Consider the following 15,959-nt stretch of genomic DNA (forward strand, 5'->3'; position numbering starts at 1 on the left):
TATACAACAGTTTGTTTATAAGTAGATAAATGTGTAACTGTTTCCTTTTTCACAAGTGTACAAGTATCGTAATTGTTAGTAGTAAATTGGCTTCCATAATTTATATCGATAAAAATATATTGAATTCAGCCGGTTATTCTTATCAAAAATTGCAAGTGACCCAAAGCGACCGTAGTAAGCGGATTCCACTGCGTTGGGACCGACGTGGCCACTCTTGCGCGATAGTTTACCAATTAACACGTTGATTCAGTGGTCGTCCCAGTGGATCACCTACGTTACTATATTTTCAGGGTGTTTAAACTCAGACAAATTTCATGGACCGGAAAATTGTCTACGATGTGGAATGACGTCGATAAACATTTTCGAAGAAATGGTTCACGAATACGATATAATATTTAACAAACATTAAATTTTACGGAGTAATATACATACGATAATTTTATAATCTTACAGTTTTATTCAAAATAGGATACGGTGAAACTTGGTTTGCCCGAACCGGTGGCGCGATCGGGGAACAAAATATTTCAGACAACCGATGAGTTTTGGACGATAGAAGCTTCCTGGCTTCACCAGCTGCTGCTACGAGTTTCGATAATAAAGGTTGACGTTCGAATAACTGAAATCCAGCCACAATTTCCACACAAATTGCGTCAAATCGTATGTCAGCTTAGACAAAACTCGCGACTTGCGGATACGCGTTCGCGTAACCGAAAATAAGCTCGAGCGTGATTCGAATAATAGAGGCTCGGTTACGAGTTCGTACAACTGAAGATAAACAAAAACTTGACTTGTAATTTGTACAATTTATTCGACAATCTCATTGTGAAATTCGATGCTGTTAATTTTCACCCATGTTATTAATCGAATTGTGCAAACGAGCTCTGCTAATTTCCTACGAGACGCGACAATAACAGAAAAATGAAACTCCCAAAGTCCAAAGCGTAGAGAAACAAAGTACGTGTTATACCGCTCTAAAGAATAAAATTCTCGCGCTTTATCCAACACAAAAAATACGAAAGTACGAGAGAGCAAACATCTTTTGAAATTACAATTTCCACCAGAGTATCGCCTATTACGTCGTAATAGGTTTAAAAGTCCAATGTGCAATCACGTGTAAAGCTAAAGTCTCTTAACTATTGTCTGATAACGCGTCTCACGACACAACAGAATTTCGTAAAGCGTATTCCGTGAATTTCATAAAGAGGTAACACCGCAGTCGCGTCTTTGCAACGGATATAATTGGACTTTGCCTTAATTACATCGTCTCTCATGGATACAGCCATCAGGCGAGCCGGATAACGCATTCGACGTGAATTCAGACGCCCAGAAGATTAACAGCTCCAAAGGGAGCAAGAAAGATGTAGATCGTCTCAGCTGAGACGTTAAGACGTTCAGTTGATGTGGCAGCCGTGTTACAACTAACATCAACCAGACGAGAAATATATCGGTATCGCTGTTGAAAAATTAATGTCGCGATAAGGTGTCGCTCAGTTTCGTGTCGTGAATTAGTCTGGTCGTATCAGCCGCGTATGCACGTAGGAATTTTCTTGTCTTGACAAGACAGAGATTGATCCCTTTGGTAATGGAAACTCGAGAAAGCATTACGGTCACTTAACTTTCTTCCGGGTTTCTTCTTACAAATTTCATTTAAGGACTTACGCAGAATTTCAATCGGAAAGTTTGTAAAGAGTAGTGAAGTTCGATAAAATTACGTCCAATCGTTCTACCCTCTACCTGAATATATCGAGTATACTTGAATCTCTGATACCGAGAATCTGAATAAACCTCGTGAAATAGAAATGCATTAAAATTTTCCTCCGTGGCTGCGCAATTTTCTATCTTACACCAAAAAATTCAACGAAATATAGAGAAATCTGCAAAGGAGTGATAATTTCTTTAATCGCAAGCATATCACCCGCCAAAGAGGATAAGAAACTCTTCGTAAATATGACAATCTATTCGAATTTTCTACTATCGTTATCTCGCGTAAATACAAAATTCCTAGCAACTTCGATCTAACAAAATTAACTGAAATTTCTCTGATCTCTAATCCTGCGACGGAACAAGATACAACTCTACCAAAATATTTTTACACACCGCTGTACCTGCAAATACTTTCCTCTCGAGATTGACCAAATAATGTCAAATAATGTTTCAAAATTCTCCTCCTAATTAATTTCACCATCTAAACGACACTCTGGCTAACGTTCTGAAAGGTTGTGCACGTCGATTTGAATCTTTATTATTCAGATTCACGTTGCACCACGGCCAAGCGTTTTTCCCTTGGAACCAACGCTATTTGCAGAGGCGCAAAGTGACTGACTAACAATAAGAGTAGCAATCTCGGTGGGTTACGTGTAGCTACGGGACAACATGTGCCGTATAACGAACTACGTTCCTCGAGTATGTACACGCGCGTGTGTGTACGCGTGTGACGGATATACAGGTGTGCAGGTGCATACGTAACCGCGTGTGACGCACAAATGACGTAGGCTAACGTGTGGTTAGTATCGGATAGGATAACAGTGTCGGTCAGAGACAACGTTAAGCGATGTCCACACTGTCATCGAAATTACGTAGCTCGCTTGCAATTCTTCGTGGACGACAGGAATCAAACGTTAGAGTGTAATATCGTTAATCAAAAGTTTGCAATCTGCCTATCATTTAACACGTGAACCTACGAATTCGAAAGAATGTCGTAGTGTTTTATTGCTGTTACGAAAAAGATCGCTGTAGCGTTCCATACGACCTGCAAATTTCAAGAATGTCGTGATGCTTCAGAGAATGTACGAATTTTAAAAAAGTTGTATAGCGTTTCGTAGAACGTAGGAATTTGAAAGAATGTCACAGTGCTCTATAGAATTTACGAATTTGGAGAGAATAGTATTCCATAGAACGTACGAATTTTAAAAAATGTCACAGTGTTGCATAGAACGTGAGAATTTTGAAAAACGTCAAAGTGTTCTATGGGACTTAGAAATTTTAGAACGTGCCATAGTTAAATTAGTTAACGTGGTTGACATAGTAAAAGGTGAAAAGTTACAGCATGCCATGTGTTCTATGGAACGTACGAATTTAAAAACATGTCATCGATTAATTTTCTAATTAATTTAATTACTTTCCAAATTGATGAACGTTCGATTACGAACTAAACAACTAGACAAAACTTAAGCGTTTCGAGTGGATCGAACTAACCAGACGAGCGAGGAATTCTTTTTGCCCGGGATTAACTTTCGAAAATGGATATCGTTTGAAGCCTGCGGTTTCTAGGTCAATTCGTATTTTAAAACAACGAATGGAACGTTGTATGAGATTCGAAATTCGAAAGCGGCCAAAATCGAAACGCAAAACCACACGGACCAACCACCTTCTAAAAGTCTAGCAAAGAAGAAACATTCAGACCGAATTTCATAAATAAACTACGATATACTAAGCTATGTATGTATTATAATTATTTAACAAATTTATCCGTTAATTGTCATAAAACAATATCACCTTTCTCATTATCCTAGCGAATTTTTAACGCTGAAACTGCCAGAATGATCGATGACAAAATGACCAGTTCATAATTTTTCATAGAAATTTTATACACGTACAACGTTACATTTTTCAATGATTCTTTGCAAAATACATTAATAAAAGCTTATGTTTTTTATTGCATTATAAACTTTGTCCCATCTGTCGCGCTTTAATTTCTTTAATACAAGTTTTACATTTTAATCGTTGGCAATCCTAGTGTCAAATTCCCACGCTTTGCGTAAATAAATTACTCGTTGTTTTAACTTCTTGTGTTATTAACGTCACTTCTAACTGTGTTGCTACAAAATGCGTAACTTGCCTGAAACATCGTAAATTAACGCGTGACGGTACACTAGTCGAACGAAAATGTTTGTGAAAGCTCTCCACAAGGTTTCTACGTTCTGGCTTTTCAAAACCTCTTGCCAACCTCCGATACGTCAGCCAAAGTGACGAAAGGGGAAATATTTCGCGTTGCAATCCTGTGGGTGATACACGCTGAAACGAACGTAAAACATCATCGGAATTTGAATATTCGCAGCTACGTGGATCGATCGTCACGGTAATTAAACGCAATTAAAAGCTATCGTTGTTTACACATTCGCGTTCGTAGCGAAAATGCGGTGCAAAAAGTTCTGCACGCTCGTAATTCGCGCGTAAAAAAGCTACCATTTTCGTCGTTTAAATCGCAAGTAATTAGCGCGCGTTAAGGTCTGCTTTTTCTACACGGAAAAAATCCCGGCAATTCAGCGTTCGAACAAATTGCAAGCGAACAAGGTAGATAGGGAAATTAAACAAAATATGGTAGAAAATGAAACGATAGGTATGCAGTTCATATGGTTAATTAACTCGCCGACGAAATTGAAATACATTGTAAGATACGAGTTTCCGATATTAATTTCGCGTCTACGCGCTCGCAGTTACCCGGCCAGTGTATCGAACGAGTTACGAGCTGTGCGTGTTTCTTACGCGAAATTGTTTTTCGAAACAACGCCCGATAAATCATGCCGCGAAATTACGTCTTCGCGGCTCGTTCGACACTCTGTACGCTGCAATTCATCAAAATTTGATTTAATGTTGACGACCGTGGCGCATCAATTTTCGAGAGATTTTGATGCAAATTTAGGTGAAGATGGAAATGGTAACTAACTTCTGTATGCTAAATACAGAGTTGCACGGAATTACGACTAAATTACTCCACGAGTTATAATTACAAGATGATTCAATTACATCGTGCTCGATTACATTGTCATTAGAATTCATAATTCGAATCTGCCATTAAATTAAATTACGATGTAATTCGCAATTGCAATTGAAGTACGGATTACAACGCGCAACTGAATAATGTAATTGAAAGACACAAACGTAAGATCAGAGTGTTCTGACCTGGAATTCTGTTACACACTTTATAATTCAATTACAGTAATAATCATCAATGTAATAATTCAAGTAATAATTCAATTACATTGATGATTATTACTGTAATTGAATTACCGTAAAATGCAATCATTACCATGTAATTCGAGTAAAATGTAATTAGATTAGGCAATTAAATTACAATGTCATTCAATTAGCACTACTGTAGCTAAATATTAATTGCACGTTGCGTTGGTTAATTAATCTGTCTTCTTTGGAATTTCTTCAAATCAATATATGAACATACATAACTCAGTATATACGAATATATCATACGAATAATAATATGAAATTGGTTAAAACAATTATCGAAAAAAACGATGTATAGAGGGTGGTTTGTAACTGGTGGTACAAGCGGAAAGGGGGTGGATTCTACGCGAAAAAAGAAGTCGAAAATATAGAATAAAAATTTTTCGTTTGAGGCTTTGTTTTCGAGAAAATCGACTTTGAATTTTCGCTCGGTACGCGTGTAGTACGTTATAACGGATCTCACTGTAGATCGTTGTCTCGATGGAAAAATTAAAAAAAAAAATAAAAAAAAAATTTTTATTCTATATTTTCGACTTCTTTTTTCGCGTAGAATCACCTCCTTTCCGCTTGTACCACCAGTTACCAACCACCCTGTATAAATAGAGAAAATATTTAACTTTGTTACTATACTAATTATTATTTGTGAGATTTGTACTACGATGTTGAATATACCATTCGTTTACAGTCTAAGGTTCCAAGCATGGTTTAATAAATTCCCGATGATCTGTCAAATTAATTTTCTTTTCCCGTGACTGTTCTAATTTAGGATCAGGCTTGTATTTGTATTACATAATTCAACCTAATTTTCATTTACTTACGACACAAGGATTATTATCAGGTAGTGTTAGTAATCGAAAGTTACATAAATAAATTACACGATATAATCCTCTGAAATATTTTAATAACGACAAAATTTGTCTACCAATATATAAATATCAAATCAAGCATCAGCAACAATGATAATACAGGTACAACGAGTACGCGCGATAAAAAGCATTTTCCAATCAAACCGCTCTCAGTTGCGCGAACAAAAAGGTCATTTCTATTTAGGAAAATTAAATTACGTCCATTCCCAAGCTACCCGGTTTTAAATACCGCGTACGGAACGTTCACCGCTAAAAATAAATGAAAACCACGCGGGCCTCTCCCTTCCCAGTGCTCAGGAGCTCGATTGTCAATTAAAAAAGACAGGGAACGTAGAGGGGAAAAAAGCAGCTCGCGCGTCGATTCCAATGGTTGTTGTGGACGGTGTTTTAGCCTCGAATCGAAATCAATAAGCCGATTATTGGTCGCACTGAACGGAGATTACGTTGCTTTGAATTGACACCCCGACACTAGCTACGTGCGCCGATTGAATTTCGCGGACTTTCGAGACGGCCGGACGTCCGCTCCAGTTCCTTTTTCCACGTCTGATAACGTGAAATCAACGCTCAATGTAATCCTCGTGGACACTCCGCGAAGAATCGACCTTTTGTGACGGCCTGGCCAAGTTTCCACCTATTGTGCCATCCGCGTTATTTGCTTACACGCAAGTGAACAATACCGAAGCAACGCCACCGGCGTGAAAAGAAAAATGGAGACGTTTGCAGGAAGAAGAAAACAACGCGACGGCTCTCTTTTTTTCAACGCCATCTGTCCGGTTTACGATAAACGAGAAACCGTTAACTAAGGCAGCGCCTAGCCGCGATATAACCAAACTATACGATGGGATAAAGTTCGAATGGAGTTTGAACCGAGAGCATGATAATGTGAATACCTGATTTGCTTTTAATGTAAATTAGGAGAGATTAGAGGAGACTCAATTGGAGTTTCGTAGACGATAGTAGATGGTAGTTTATAGTGTGCGAAGGATTAAATTGTTATATAGATTTTGAAATCTCTGTATGTAGGTATATATAGGATGAAACAGATAATGCGAGCAAGTTGAAAAGGGGATATCGTAAACCTCGAATTTAAGTTAAATTAGGATAGGTCAATGAGTAGAGAAGTGTGTTAAGATAATATGCTATAATTTATATAACATGATTAGTATTTCGGCTAAAAAGATTAGATTATTATATGAGTATCGAAATTTGTGTATGTATACAAGATGGAATTGATAATGTAAAGAAATGTAAATGAGAAGTATTGCAAACCTCGAATTTAAGTTAAAATACTTTTTAAATGGTTTGCTGAATCGATACACATGACAGGAACCTCGTTGGAGAAATGTCACATAACAAAGGTTAGAAGAAGCACAAGTGACGACCTTGTCGAACGAAGCTAACAATATGCTGCCAAATTTCGGTTAAATCTCGCGTGCAAAACAAAGCAAATCCGACGCGTAATGGATCACCGTAAGCATTGTGAGTATTTACCTGACTTTTAGACAGAGGACGCTGAGCCGATACATCATTTGCCATCATATGGATTTTGGCAGTTACATGCTCGCACAGAAACAACAATGGGGCAAACGGTAGGACGTATGCCTCACTCATGGATCGATTTATTGGAGGAAAAGGATCGTGTTTTGTATTGGAGTGGCGAGGTGCTATCGAGAGTAGCCGACAACGTAAATCAAGAAGAATCGTTTCTGATCGACTACGGTAATGAGAGCATCGACAAAAAGGTCGACTCGTGGATGGAATCGAATCAAGCGCGGATCGACAGGATTTTCAGTAAACACCCAGACTTGCCAGAAGCGTATAAAATAAAAATAGCGAACGAACTCGAGCAAGTAATTACTATTTTCATTTTTATTTCTACATATATTGTTCGACCGTGCAGTCGCGGCTGATATTCACGATTACTTGTACAAAATCGCGGTCGATTTTCACATTCCTCTGTTCGTGTTCACGTAGAATAAGCGATATGATATTTAAATCGTATACAGAGCAAGAAATACAGACATAATGTTGTATCGCGTCCGAGTATTAATGTGAATAACTGTAAATAGACGCGATAATTTCCGTGTTAATTTCAACAACTTTCTAGGGAATTTTATTAACCGTTAAGGGGAAGTGGTGGAATTTTATTCGTAACTCAAGTAAAATACCAAATATGACAAAATAATGTTGTATAATTGCGTCTAGATAACGGGAGAGTTGACGATGCAAATGAGAAACGACTATTACCACAGCTACAAGGACACTGTGAAGTTTACGAAAAAAGTAGATTTGCTAGGAGAAAGACAGCGTAGGATACATGCGAAGATTCAGAACCTCGAGAACACTTGCCACGGGAGCGTGAAAGAATTTCGAAGAAAATTCGGTCCGCTTCGAGCGAAGACGTTCAAGAACCTTAGAATAGGAGAAAAGATGATATTCCAAGACAAGAAACTGAAGTCACAGTTCGCTAAACGGGTATGCAAACTTTCATTTCTCTAATTCTATTATTGTTCTTTCTGAACAACGATAATTCTACCATTCTTCTCGTTGCTGTAATTAGGTGCACGATATTGATCATAAGAACGTGGAAGAGTGTGCCAAGTGTATTGATAAATTAATAAAGATCATTGAAAAAGCGGCGCTTACACAACAATGATGATAATAAAACGGTAAATAAATGATAATAAAAATACGGATTAATTTAGCGGACTTAGGTATAAGATAACATTGTAAAAATAAGGAAATCGGGACAAATAAATGTAAAACGAACAAAATGAAGACAAATAAATGTAAAACTAGCGGAGTGAAGACAAATAAATGTAAAACTAGCGGAGTGAAGACAAATAAATGTAAAACAAACAAAATGGAGACAAATAAACGTAATTATACATATATATATTTATTTATTTATTCATTTATTTATATATAAGTATATCTGATATCGACGGTGTCATAAATATGCCCGTATTATTGATTCTTGTTTCATATTGTATTAGCTATATGTAGACAATAGACGATCGATACGATCTCAAATTACTGGCTGCGTTTCCGCTATCATACGTATTAAGTCATCCTCGACTCCTTCCGTTCGTTGCATTAGGAAACGTCACATTTCTCACCGAGCGCAAATTCGCATTAATTGACTTTTGGCAACAAGAGAATCGAATTGCCTAAATGATTATCTGACAGATGAAATATTTAAAAAAAAAAATACCACGGTAATTATTGCTATGCGTCACAAAGACCATCTAAGAAAGTTCGATTGTCGGAAGATCATTTATACTTTGAACTTGCTTATGCATCATATTTCCACGTGTCTGTAGAGAAACTAATATGAACGTGATAGGCAATGATCTAGAGTCTAGTTCTAGATTCTAGGCAAAGAAAACAAACAATTCCCCTAGGAACAGGGTTGATAAGCTTAGGCTTCCATCACATACATACAATTGTAAGTTTATTTGACATGTCGACAGCTTATTGCACGAACAGCGTATTGTACGTTTCTGCACTTTCAGCATTTTCGAGAAAAACGGTTTGAAGAATTCAATAGTAGAATTAAAGAAATTCTGCATTGTATTCGTCTTTATGAATGCCCTTACGAAATTGATTATCATGCAACGATCGTCTTTAGGAACACAAAATGACGAGAGCGAATCATAGTTTCTGAAAATATCTCTACACACATTAAATATGATAAAGAAATATATTATTCTTGAGAAATTCACGAAGTAGATATAAACGTGATTTTTATACAACATGAAGAAACAATAAATAACTATTTGTCGCGAGTAAAAACTCTGCCAAATATGGCCATACGATATTTATGCAGTAAACCATCGATATTGTAAATCGACGAATAAATCGATCCGCTGCTCATTAATAAATCTATTGAAATGATTAAAATGGAATGGATATTATCTAAAGTGAATATTGACTAATACCGACGATTAAAATCAAATGAATACGGAATAAAATATTCTGGACGATAAAAACGACTAGATAACATTGTAAAATAAAAAATGAGTAACTAAATGTACGATGAGGTATTATCATTTCTACAAATACGTAATCCAATGCAATCCATAGGATAAAACGTATAAAACTACCGTACTAGTTAACCTGTCAACTGAGACATATACCCCAGTTAAATTATTAGCACGACTATTTTCCTATATATCTGTCGTTAAACGTACGTATTCATGTACTTATATTTGATAAATTTTAAAAACGATTCGCAACTCGTTTATTTATAAATTGATATATACATACCTTCTAATATCAAAAAATTTCATGAAATATAATTTACTTTAGGTAGTAGTAATATAATTTACACCGGGGAATAATACTTTGAAAATATACGAGGAAACAATAAAGGGAATAAAAGGAGAGAACAATATTGAAATATCAATGACATCAAGGTTGTTTGGATAGACTCTTATGGAGACACTCGCTATCAGGAGAACAGAATGCACAAGATGGTAACATTTGCAGGGCTGTACTTGAGCATCTTTGTACGAATGTCTATCGGTAATTAGAGAAACTTCTGCTATATGTTTATGTAGGAAATTCATATGTTTAATCCTTTTACTGCTGAAACCGTAATAACACGTTTTGTGAAATACGCGTTCGCTATGTTGCGCTCGTGAATTTACAGATTCCATGTAGCGTATTATTAATCGAGTTTTTCTCGCGAGTATACAAATCATTTGACGTCTGTTCGAATTAATTTCGTGCGAGGAAAGTGATTTTCAATTCCAGGATATCTGGATATTGATATTTACACATCGCCTAAAGTAAAAACTATATTAAATTAAACTCAATTAATAATTGCAAAATTTATTTGGCACAGAGCGTCTCGTCGTAGGAATATATACGTATTTAGTATTCAACAATACCGAAATAAGTTAAACGCTACTAACCATAAGCGAAAAACTTATGTGTTTTCGGAAGGTTTATTAGTTAGTATACATACGTTTCGAGAAACGTCCGTAGAACGTTAATAATGCCTTTGAAGTGTACTGTTTTCTAAAGATTGTAACGAAAACTTGACATAGCTCCAGTAAAATTATCAATGGTGACTGATTGAAATAGTTACATACCTGAGCAGAATTCGCGCGGGAATCTTCGACTAGACGTATCGTTCGAAGTCCACATCTTGACGGTCGTCAGGCACCATGCATCTTCCTCTTGTCAAGCATCGCCGAAAACCGTCGTGTTTGGAGCACTTTTACATGAGCTACCTTTTTACACTTTACACGAATGACACACTATTGCTAAAACCACGACGCCGCGGTAGCAACGACGGTCGCTAACAACCGGACACTATCAGGAAATCAGAAGACTCGAAGAGTCATTTCTTCTTCATCATCGGAGTTGCATCTGGCTCCATCTGTGAACAAGAGCTTTAATCATTACTTGTACAAGAGAATCGATGAAAAAAAACTCCATTACCATTCTATGATATTAAAAATCAAATAATATTAAAAATCACCGATAATTTACAATAAGCTTTGATAATTATGATAATTATTATATTAATTTATATAAAATAAATACTGTATATATCGTACTTATATTAATTTAGTCTAGAATTTTATTTCTCCTAAGAGTATTTCATTTATGAATAAATAAATTAAATTAATACTTTTGAGAAAAATAAGTAAATTTCTAGTGTTTAAAAAAATAACCATGTCTCTCACAACCTTCAATAGCCGTGATCGTCTAGTGGTTAGGACCCTACGTTGTGGCCGTAGTAACCCAGGTTCGAATCCTGGTCACGGCAATGTGTAAAACATTGTCACGGTGAAGGTTTTTTTTTACATATTTCCTTTCATTGATTATTACTTTATATGTATTCGTTCAACAGATATAATTTTCTATAACTTTAATCTTTATAATATTTTCTTTTCTTAATACTTTAATTTTTTTTTCAAATATAATGTGATGAAATACAAACTTGAGAAGATAATAACTTTTGCGATAAACAATAATAAATTGAACAAAGCAAAAGATAATGATTTCATATAAAAAATCTACATGAAAGTATGCATGTTACATGAATCATTATTACTCAATTATTTAAGATCTGATGTAATTCCTACAACTGTGTATATTAATGTAAGCATTTATGTTATGATAAAGGAAAAGAATTGTTCATAAAACGTCAGCAAATTTTCTCTGGCAAAATCAATAAATGTCAGGTAAAACCACGTCAGATTCCAGTGCATAATTTGCGCTTCAAAGCACTTCAAAGCTTATTGCAATTGAATTCTTTGATGTGTCCAAATTGTTTACGTGTAACATGAAGTACTATAGATTAATATCATTAATCTTTATTTTATATCATATTGTAGTGTATACACACAATGTCTCTTGCACTAAAATTCACAATTTACAACCATTTACATCAATAAAGTTCAATTATTCTAGTGCGTACCATGGCTATAAAGGTAATGCCTTAAGAAAAGTATTACATTGTATATATTAATTTACTTTGTTAGATTACGATATACGTTCTGGAAAGCAATTGAAGGAAATTGATTTGAGTACCAACTCCAAAGCACTGACTGAACAAAAGCAGCGAGATTCACGTGGTGTATCAGGCTCTAATCGACATCTTAAACTAGGTAATTGCAATAAGAAAACTAAAAGTAATTATTAACATATATCAATATATTAATAATCCTTAGGTGATGCTCACCAAGTTGCAAACTATTTTCTCACTGGAGGACCATTAAAAGGTCATGCACATTTCGTAAGGGATTGTGATTCAAATAATGATGACAATGATACAGAAAAAACAAGTAATCCTACTATTAAGACTAATACAGATTTACTTATAAATGAACAGGATTCAAACACAACTTCATCTGATTCTATTGTTGGGGCTTCTTTACCACATATTCCTCCACCACATATTCCTCCAGTACCACATATTCCTCCACTACCTATTACTCCGCATTTGAATTCCATTTTACATCCAGCTTTAAATACAATAACTAGATTACCACATTTGCTAGGGAATAATTTTTTACAATCTGTATTACACCCTGATTTACATCCACATATCAACACATTACATGATATTCCTAGTACATTAGTAAAAACAGTTAGTGCGCCAGTAAGTGAGTTAATAAATGCCAGATTAGAGCTCCAAGATATGTTGCACCCAAATGGATCGTTTCTTAGAAGTATCAATGAAGTAAGTAACACAAAATGTAATGTAATGTAATTCATATATTTTTGTAATTCTATTTCATACTTATATTTAATAAATTTGAGGCACGAGAAAATAGAAAAGCAAGGAAAAATCTTAAGAACAATTTAGTGTTTCCAATTGGACAACCACCTATTGTAGGATTAGCTCAACCAAATTCTCACAAGAATGTACGTACTACTTTGTTACAAGCGCTATTAAACTTGGGAAAATTCTATTATATGTATATTAAATTTATAGGTTCCACTATCGAGTATGATCGAACCATATCTTCCAGTATCTCATCCTCCCCCTAGTGGTTATATAGTGCACTATGTACCACACAATACAGAAACAGCATTACAGTCTCCAACTGGTTCATCGAAGTAATTACCTTCCAATTCTGAGAATAATAATTTGAATATTCAAAACGATCGAACAAATTCCTTCAATAGTAAAGTACCCAGATGTAAATGAAAACAAACAATTAACACGCCTATCAGGATTACAAAATAATGATGAATAATAAAAGAATTTAACAAAAGTTTTAAGATATTTGTATGTATGAATGCATTCAGTTTAAAACTTCCCTTTAAAAGGTTTGTACAAGTTGTAATATAATATTTTTGTACATGAGAATAATTCTCATTTCAACACAAAAATATACATAAGTAACAAATATTTTTATGTTCTAGTGATATTATATATCTTTATCATCTTCTCCCCTTTCCTTTTCCTTTCTTTGACGATGAACTTGATGGCTGAGAAGATTGTTCACCACTGGATTGCTTTCCTTGTCGAGTTTTTAACTTTGGAATGGTCGTGCCCACATATGCCAAAACCGAATCTCTAGTGGGAAATTCTGATTTTACAGGAGTACCATCGTCATTTTTGAGTTGTACGCGAATACGTCCGCGAAATAATAATTCCTTGCTACGTTCTCGTGGATGTCGTTTGTTTTCTACTCCAACGTTGAAACCAGCTGCTACCAAAACATCACGAATTTCTTGGTATGTCGGATTTTCGACACATTTGTCTTTTGGAAGTTTCCGACCCCCTGCTAGAGTTCTCTTACTATTTAGGTATACCGGATAGATACAAATCCATCTACAACAAATTATTATACAGCTGTCAGTTTCATGTCAGAGAGGTTATGCAGCTGATCGTACTCGTATACATATATAATAAATAAAGTATATTAACATAAATTCAGTTATTTAAATATTTCTATAGAAAATAAAATACCAAGTAATACGATAAATGCTTCAATGCCTTAATAAATATACCTTTCACGGTCACTGTGTTTCTTTAATGGGTTCCATGCGAGCGCCATATTTGATGTTATCGATAGTTTCATGGAATAATCGGTACTATTAATTCAAACCCTAATTTTTACAAAATAAAATAAATATTTAGTATAAAATACTAAATAACAAGAACATTAATATATAATGAGAATAAGATTAAGTGTGTTAAAAGGAAAAAACAAAAATAAATCACGTGGGCTCGTCCGGGATTTGAACCCGGGACCTCTCGCACCCGAAGCGAGAATCATACCCCTAGACCAACGAGCCATGTAACAATTACGTCTTGATGTGTTAGTAATAATGAAATAAAATTAGTTGATATTAAAATATATTTAAAAATGTTAAAAAATCATGTAACTATTTCTGTATAAACATTCTCGTTAATAATTCACGTAGAAAAGATCAGTTTTGAAATAATTTACGTAGTAAAATACTAACTGAATATGATACTCAATATAGTATAATTCTCAAAGAGCGATACCTTATCAGTATATGGAAATTATGAATAATTAAGAAATATTTAAACTTCAATGTTTTATTTCTGAATGAATGATAAATATCGCTCATTACTCAATGTTTACCACTTTGAACTATGACCACATTGATCGGTTTTCGGATTTCGATTCCCATTTATCCCCATTAGATTTCGTGAATTCCGATTTCATATTTGCTAAACAACATTTACGTATCAGTGCAAATTCCATTCGGCGAAAATGTAACAATATTTTCGTGATATATTTGTATTCGTAACTTTATACAATTCTTACATAATATTCTTAAACGATATCTTTCATTACATATGTACGTGAATGTAATTGATAAAAAAAAAATATGAGATCCATTAATAGAAATACTACAGTAATTAGTGTGTGCGAAATATTAATGCTACATGAAAGGAGGAACTAGCTCTCCGCAAGCAGTTTCAACTTTCACTGTACTGATTACGTGATTAATAAGCAATTATCCCATATAATGGTGAAAGTATACTCTGCATGGTTTACTTTCGCATAGATAGCAAAAGATAATAAGATCATTGTGCGAATACATACACGAATCTTCATTTACAGCGACTGAAAGTGGAAGGAGTACGCTGATGAAAGGAAGAGAAGTAGGTCACACGGAACATAAGTACGCATATTTGAAATATTTCTAGAGAGAAACAATGAAATAAATAAATAAATTGTAGTGGAATGAATGATGTATAACAAGCTATATGAATAATGTATAATAACAAAAGTAAAAACCACATAAACTTTCTCGAATACTTGTCTGTTTAAACACAAGTATAGTTATAATTATACTTCCTCCACTGTTAATGTTCTAAATTTTTCGCATCCTAAAATAAAAATTTGGCTACTTGCCTGTACGTGCCAATACATCGCTGTCAATTTCTAATTGATAATTAAATTTAAATTTGCGTTGCATTTTTGCATAACTTTTTCTTTTTGTGTACATATAATAATTATCAATTAATGATCGATTAATAATAATTGTAACAGTGTTTAAATATTTAAAGAAATTTGAAAAATTCACTTCTATAAAAAAGAAATGAAAACAATATTTGTCTGAGTGGAATTGTTTTTCGATATGCAGAAAGAAATGAAAGTTCTCGTTGAAATCGGTATGTGT

General features: G+C 34.7%; 3 protein-coding genes, 1 long non-coding RNA gene and 2 other non-coding genes across 8 annotated transcripts in view; 3 read left to right on the forward strand and 3 right to left on the reverse strand.

The window, feature by feature from the left end:
- The window catches only part of LOC138184458 (uncharacterized), a 43,509-nt gene extending 32,452 nt beyond the window's left edge, over nucleotides 1–11,057 (reverse strand). Inside the window, exon 1 of the long non-coding RNA XR_011174319.1 lies at nucleotides 10,928–11,057. This is a non-coding gene — a long non-coding RNA (uncharacterized LOC138184458). The remainder of the gene's footprint in view (nucleotides 1–10,927) is intronic.
- On the forward strand, nucleotides 6,923–8,654 carry LOC138184207 (uncharacterized). Its single transcript, XM_069121956.1, has 4 exons — nucleotides 6,923–6,949; nucleotides 7,331–7,678; nucleotides 8,034–8,303; nucleotides 8,389–8,654. Exons 1-4 carry the CDS (start codon nucleotides 6,938–6,940, stop codon nucleotides 8,482–8,484), a joined length of 726 nt encoding a protein of 241 aa, XP_068978057.1. The 5' UTR covers nucleotides 6,923–6,937; the 3' UTR covers nucleotides 8,485–8,654.
- Nucleotides 11,058–11,538: 481 nt separating the features above from the next.
- On the forward strand, nucleotides 11,539–11,610 carry TRNAH-GUG (transfer RNA histidin (anticodon GUG)). Its single transcript has one exon. It is a non-coding gene; the product is annotated as a tRNA-His (tRNA).
- Nucleotides 11,611–12,033: 423 nt separating this feature from the next.
- On the forward strand, nucleotides 12,034–13,795 carry LOC138184086 (uncharacterized). Of its 3 annotated transcripts, XR_011174240.1 has the most exons (6): nucleotides 12,034–12,277; nucleotides 12,329–12,454; nucleotides 12,518–13,029; nucleotides 13,110–13,214; nucleotides 13,285–13,622; nucleotides 13,719–13,795. XR_011174240.1 is itself a non-coding variant. In XM_069121759.1 (5 exons), the coding sequence occupies exons 1-5, from the start codon at nucleotides 12,130–12,132 to the stop codon at nucleotides 13,411–13,413; spliced, it is 1,020 nt and encodes a 339-aa protein (XP_068977860.1). In that variant the 5' UTR covers nucleotides 12,034–12,129; the 3' UTR covers nucleotides 13,414–13,795. The 3 variants fall into 3 exon arrangements, 2 of the variants coding, with proteins under 2 accessions (XP_068977860.1, XP_068977861.1); XM_069121759.1 differs by having other exon boundaries at nucleotides 13,285–13,795; XM_069121760.1 differs by having other exon boundaries at nucleotides 12,034–12,256; nucleotides 13,285–13,795.
- On the reverse strand, nucleotides 13,565–14,545 carry Srp19 (signal recognition particle 19). The gene is made up of 2 exons (XM_069121763.1): nucleotides 14,310–14,545; nucleotides 13,565–14,130 (listed from the first exon to the last, which is right to left on the reverse strand). The coding sequence occupies exons 1-2, from the start codon at nucleotides 14,378–14,380 to the stop codon at nucleotides 13,737–13,739; spliced, it is 465 nt and encodes a 154-aa protein (XP_068977864.1). The 5' UTR covers nucleotides 14,381–14,545; the 3' UTR covers nucleotides 13,565–13,736.
- On the reverse strand, nucleotides 14,526–14,597 carry TRNAP-CGG (transfer RNA proline (anticodon CGG)). Its single transcript has one exon. It is a non-coding gene; the product is annotated as a tRNA-Pro (tRNA).
- Between the last annotated feature and the right edge of the window lie 1,362 nt (nucleotides 14,598–15,959).

The sequence above is a fragment of the Bombus flavifrons genome, chromosome 10 (assembly GCF_040668555.2).
Source record: "Bombus flavifrons isolate JBK064 chromosome 10, iyBomFlav1_principal, whole genome shotgun sequence".
NCBI lineage: Eukaryota > Metazoa > Arthropoda > Insecta > Hymenoptera > Apidae > Bombus > Bombus flavifrons.

What these genes read in the sequence shown, in the direction of transcription:
- LOC138184207 (XM_069121956.1), top strand. An exon ending in TAGCGAACGAACTCGAGCAA is followed by an intron (nt 7,679 to 8,033) that starts GTAATTACTATT and finishes AATTGCGTCTAG; the next exon opens with ATAACGGGAGAGTTGACGAT. An exon ending in AGTCACAGTTCGCTAAACGG is followed by an intron (nt 8,304 to 8,388) that starts GTATGCAAACTT and finishes TGCTGTAATTAG; the next exon opens with GTGCACGATATTGATCATAA.
- LOC138184086 (XM_069121759.1), top strand. Translation starts at nt 12,130, where the DNA reads ATGAAGTACTATAGATTAATATCATTAATCTTTATTTTATATCATATT. An exon ending in TGCGTACCATGGCTATAAAG is followed by an intron (nt 12,278 to 12,328) that starts GTAATGCCTTAA and finishes TTACTTTGTTAG; the next exon opens with ATTACGATATACGTTCTGGA. An exon ending in TAATCGACATCTTAAACTAG is followed by an intron (nt 12,455 to 12,517) that starts GTAATTGCAATA and finishes AATAATCCTTAG; the next exon opens with GTGATGCTCACCAAGTTGCA.
- Srp19 (XM_069121763.1), bottom strand. Translation starts at nt 14,380, where the DNA reads ATGAAACTATCGATAACATCAAATATGGCGCTCGCATGGAACCCATTA. An exon ending in AAACACAGTGACCGTGAAAG is followed by an intron (nt 14,131 to 14,309) that starts GTATATTTATTA and finishes AATTTGTTGTAG; the next exon opens with ATGGATTTGTATCTATCCGG.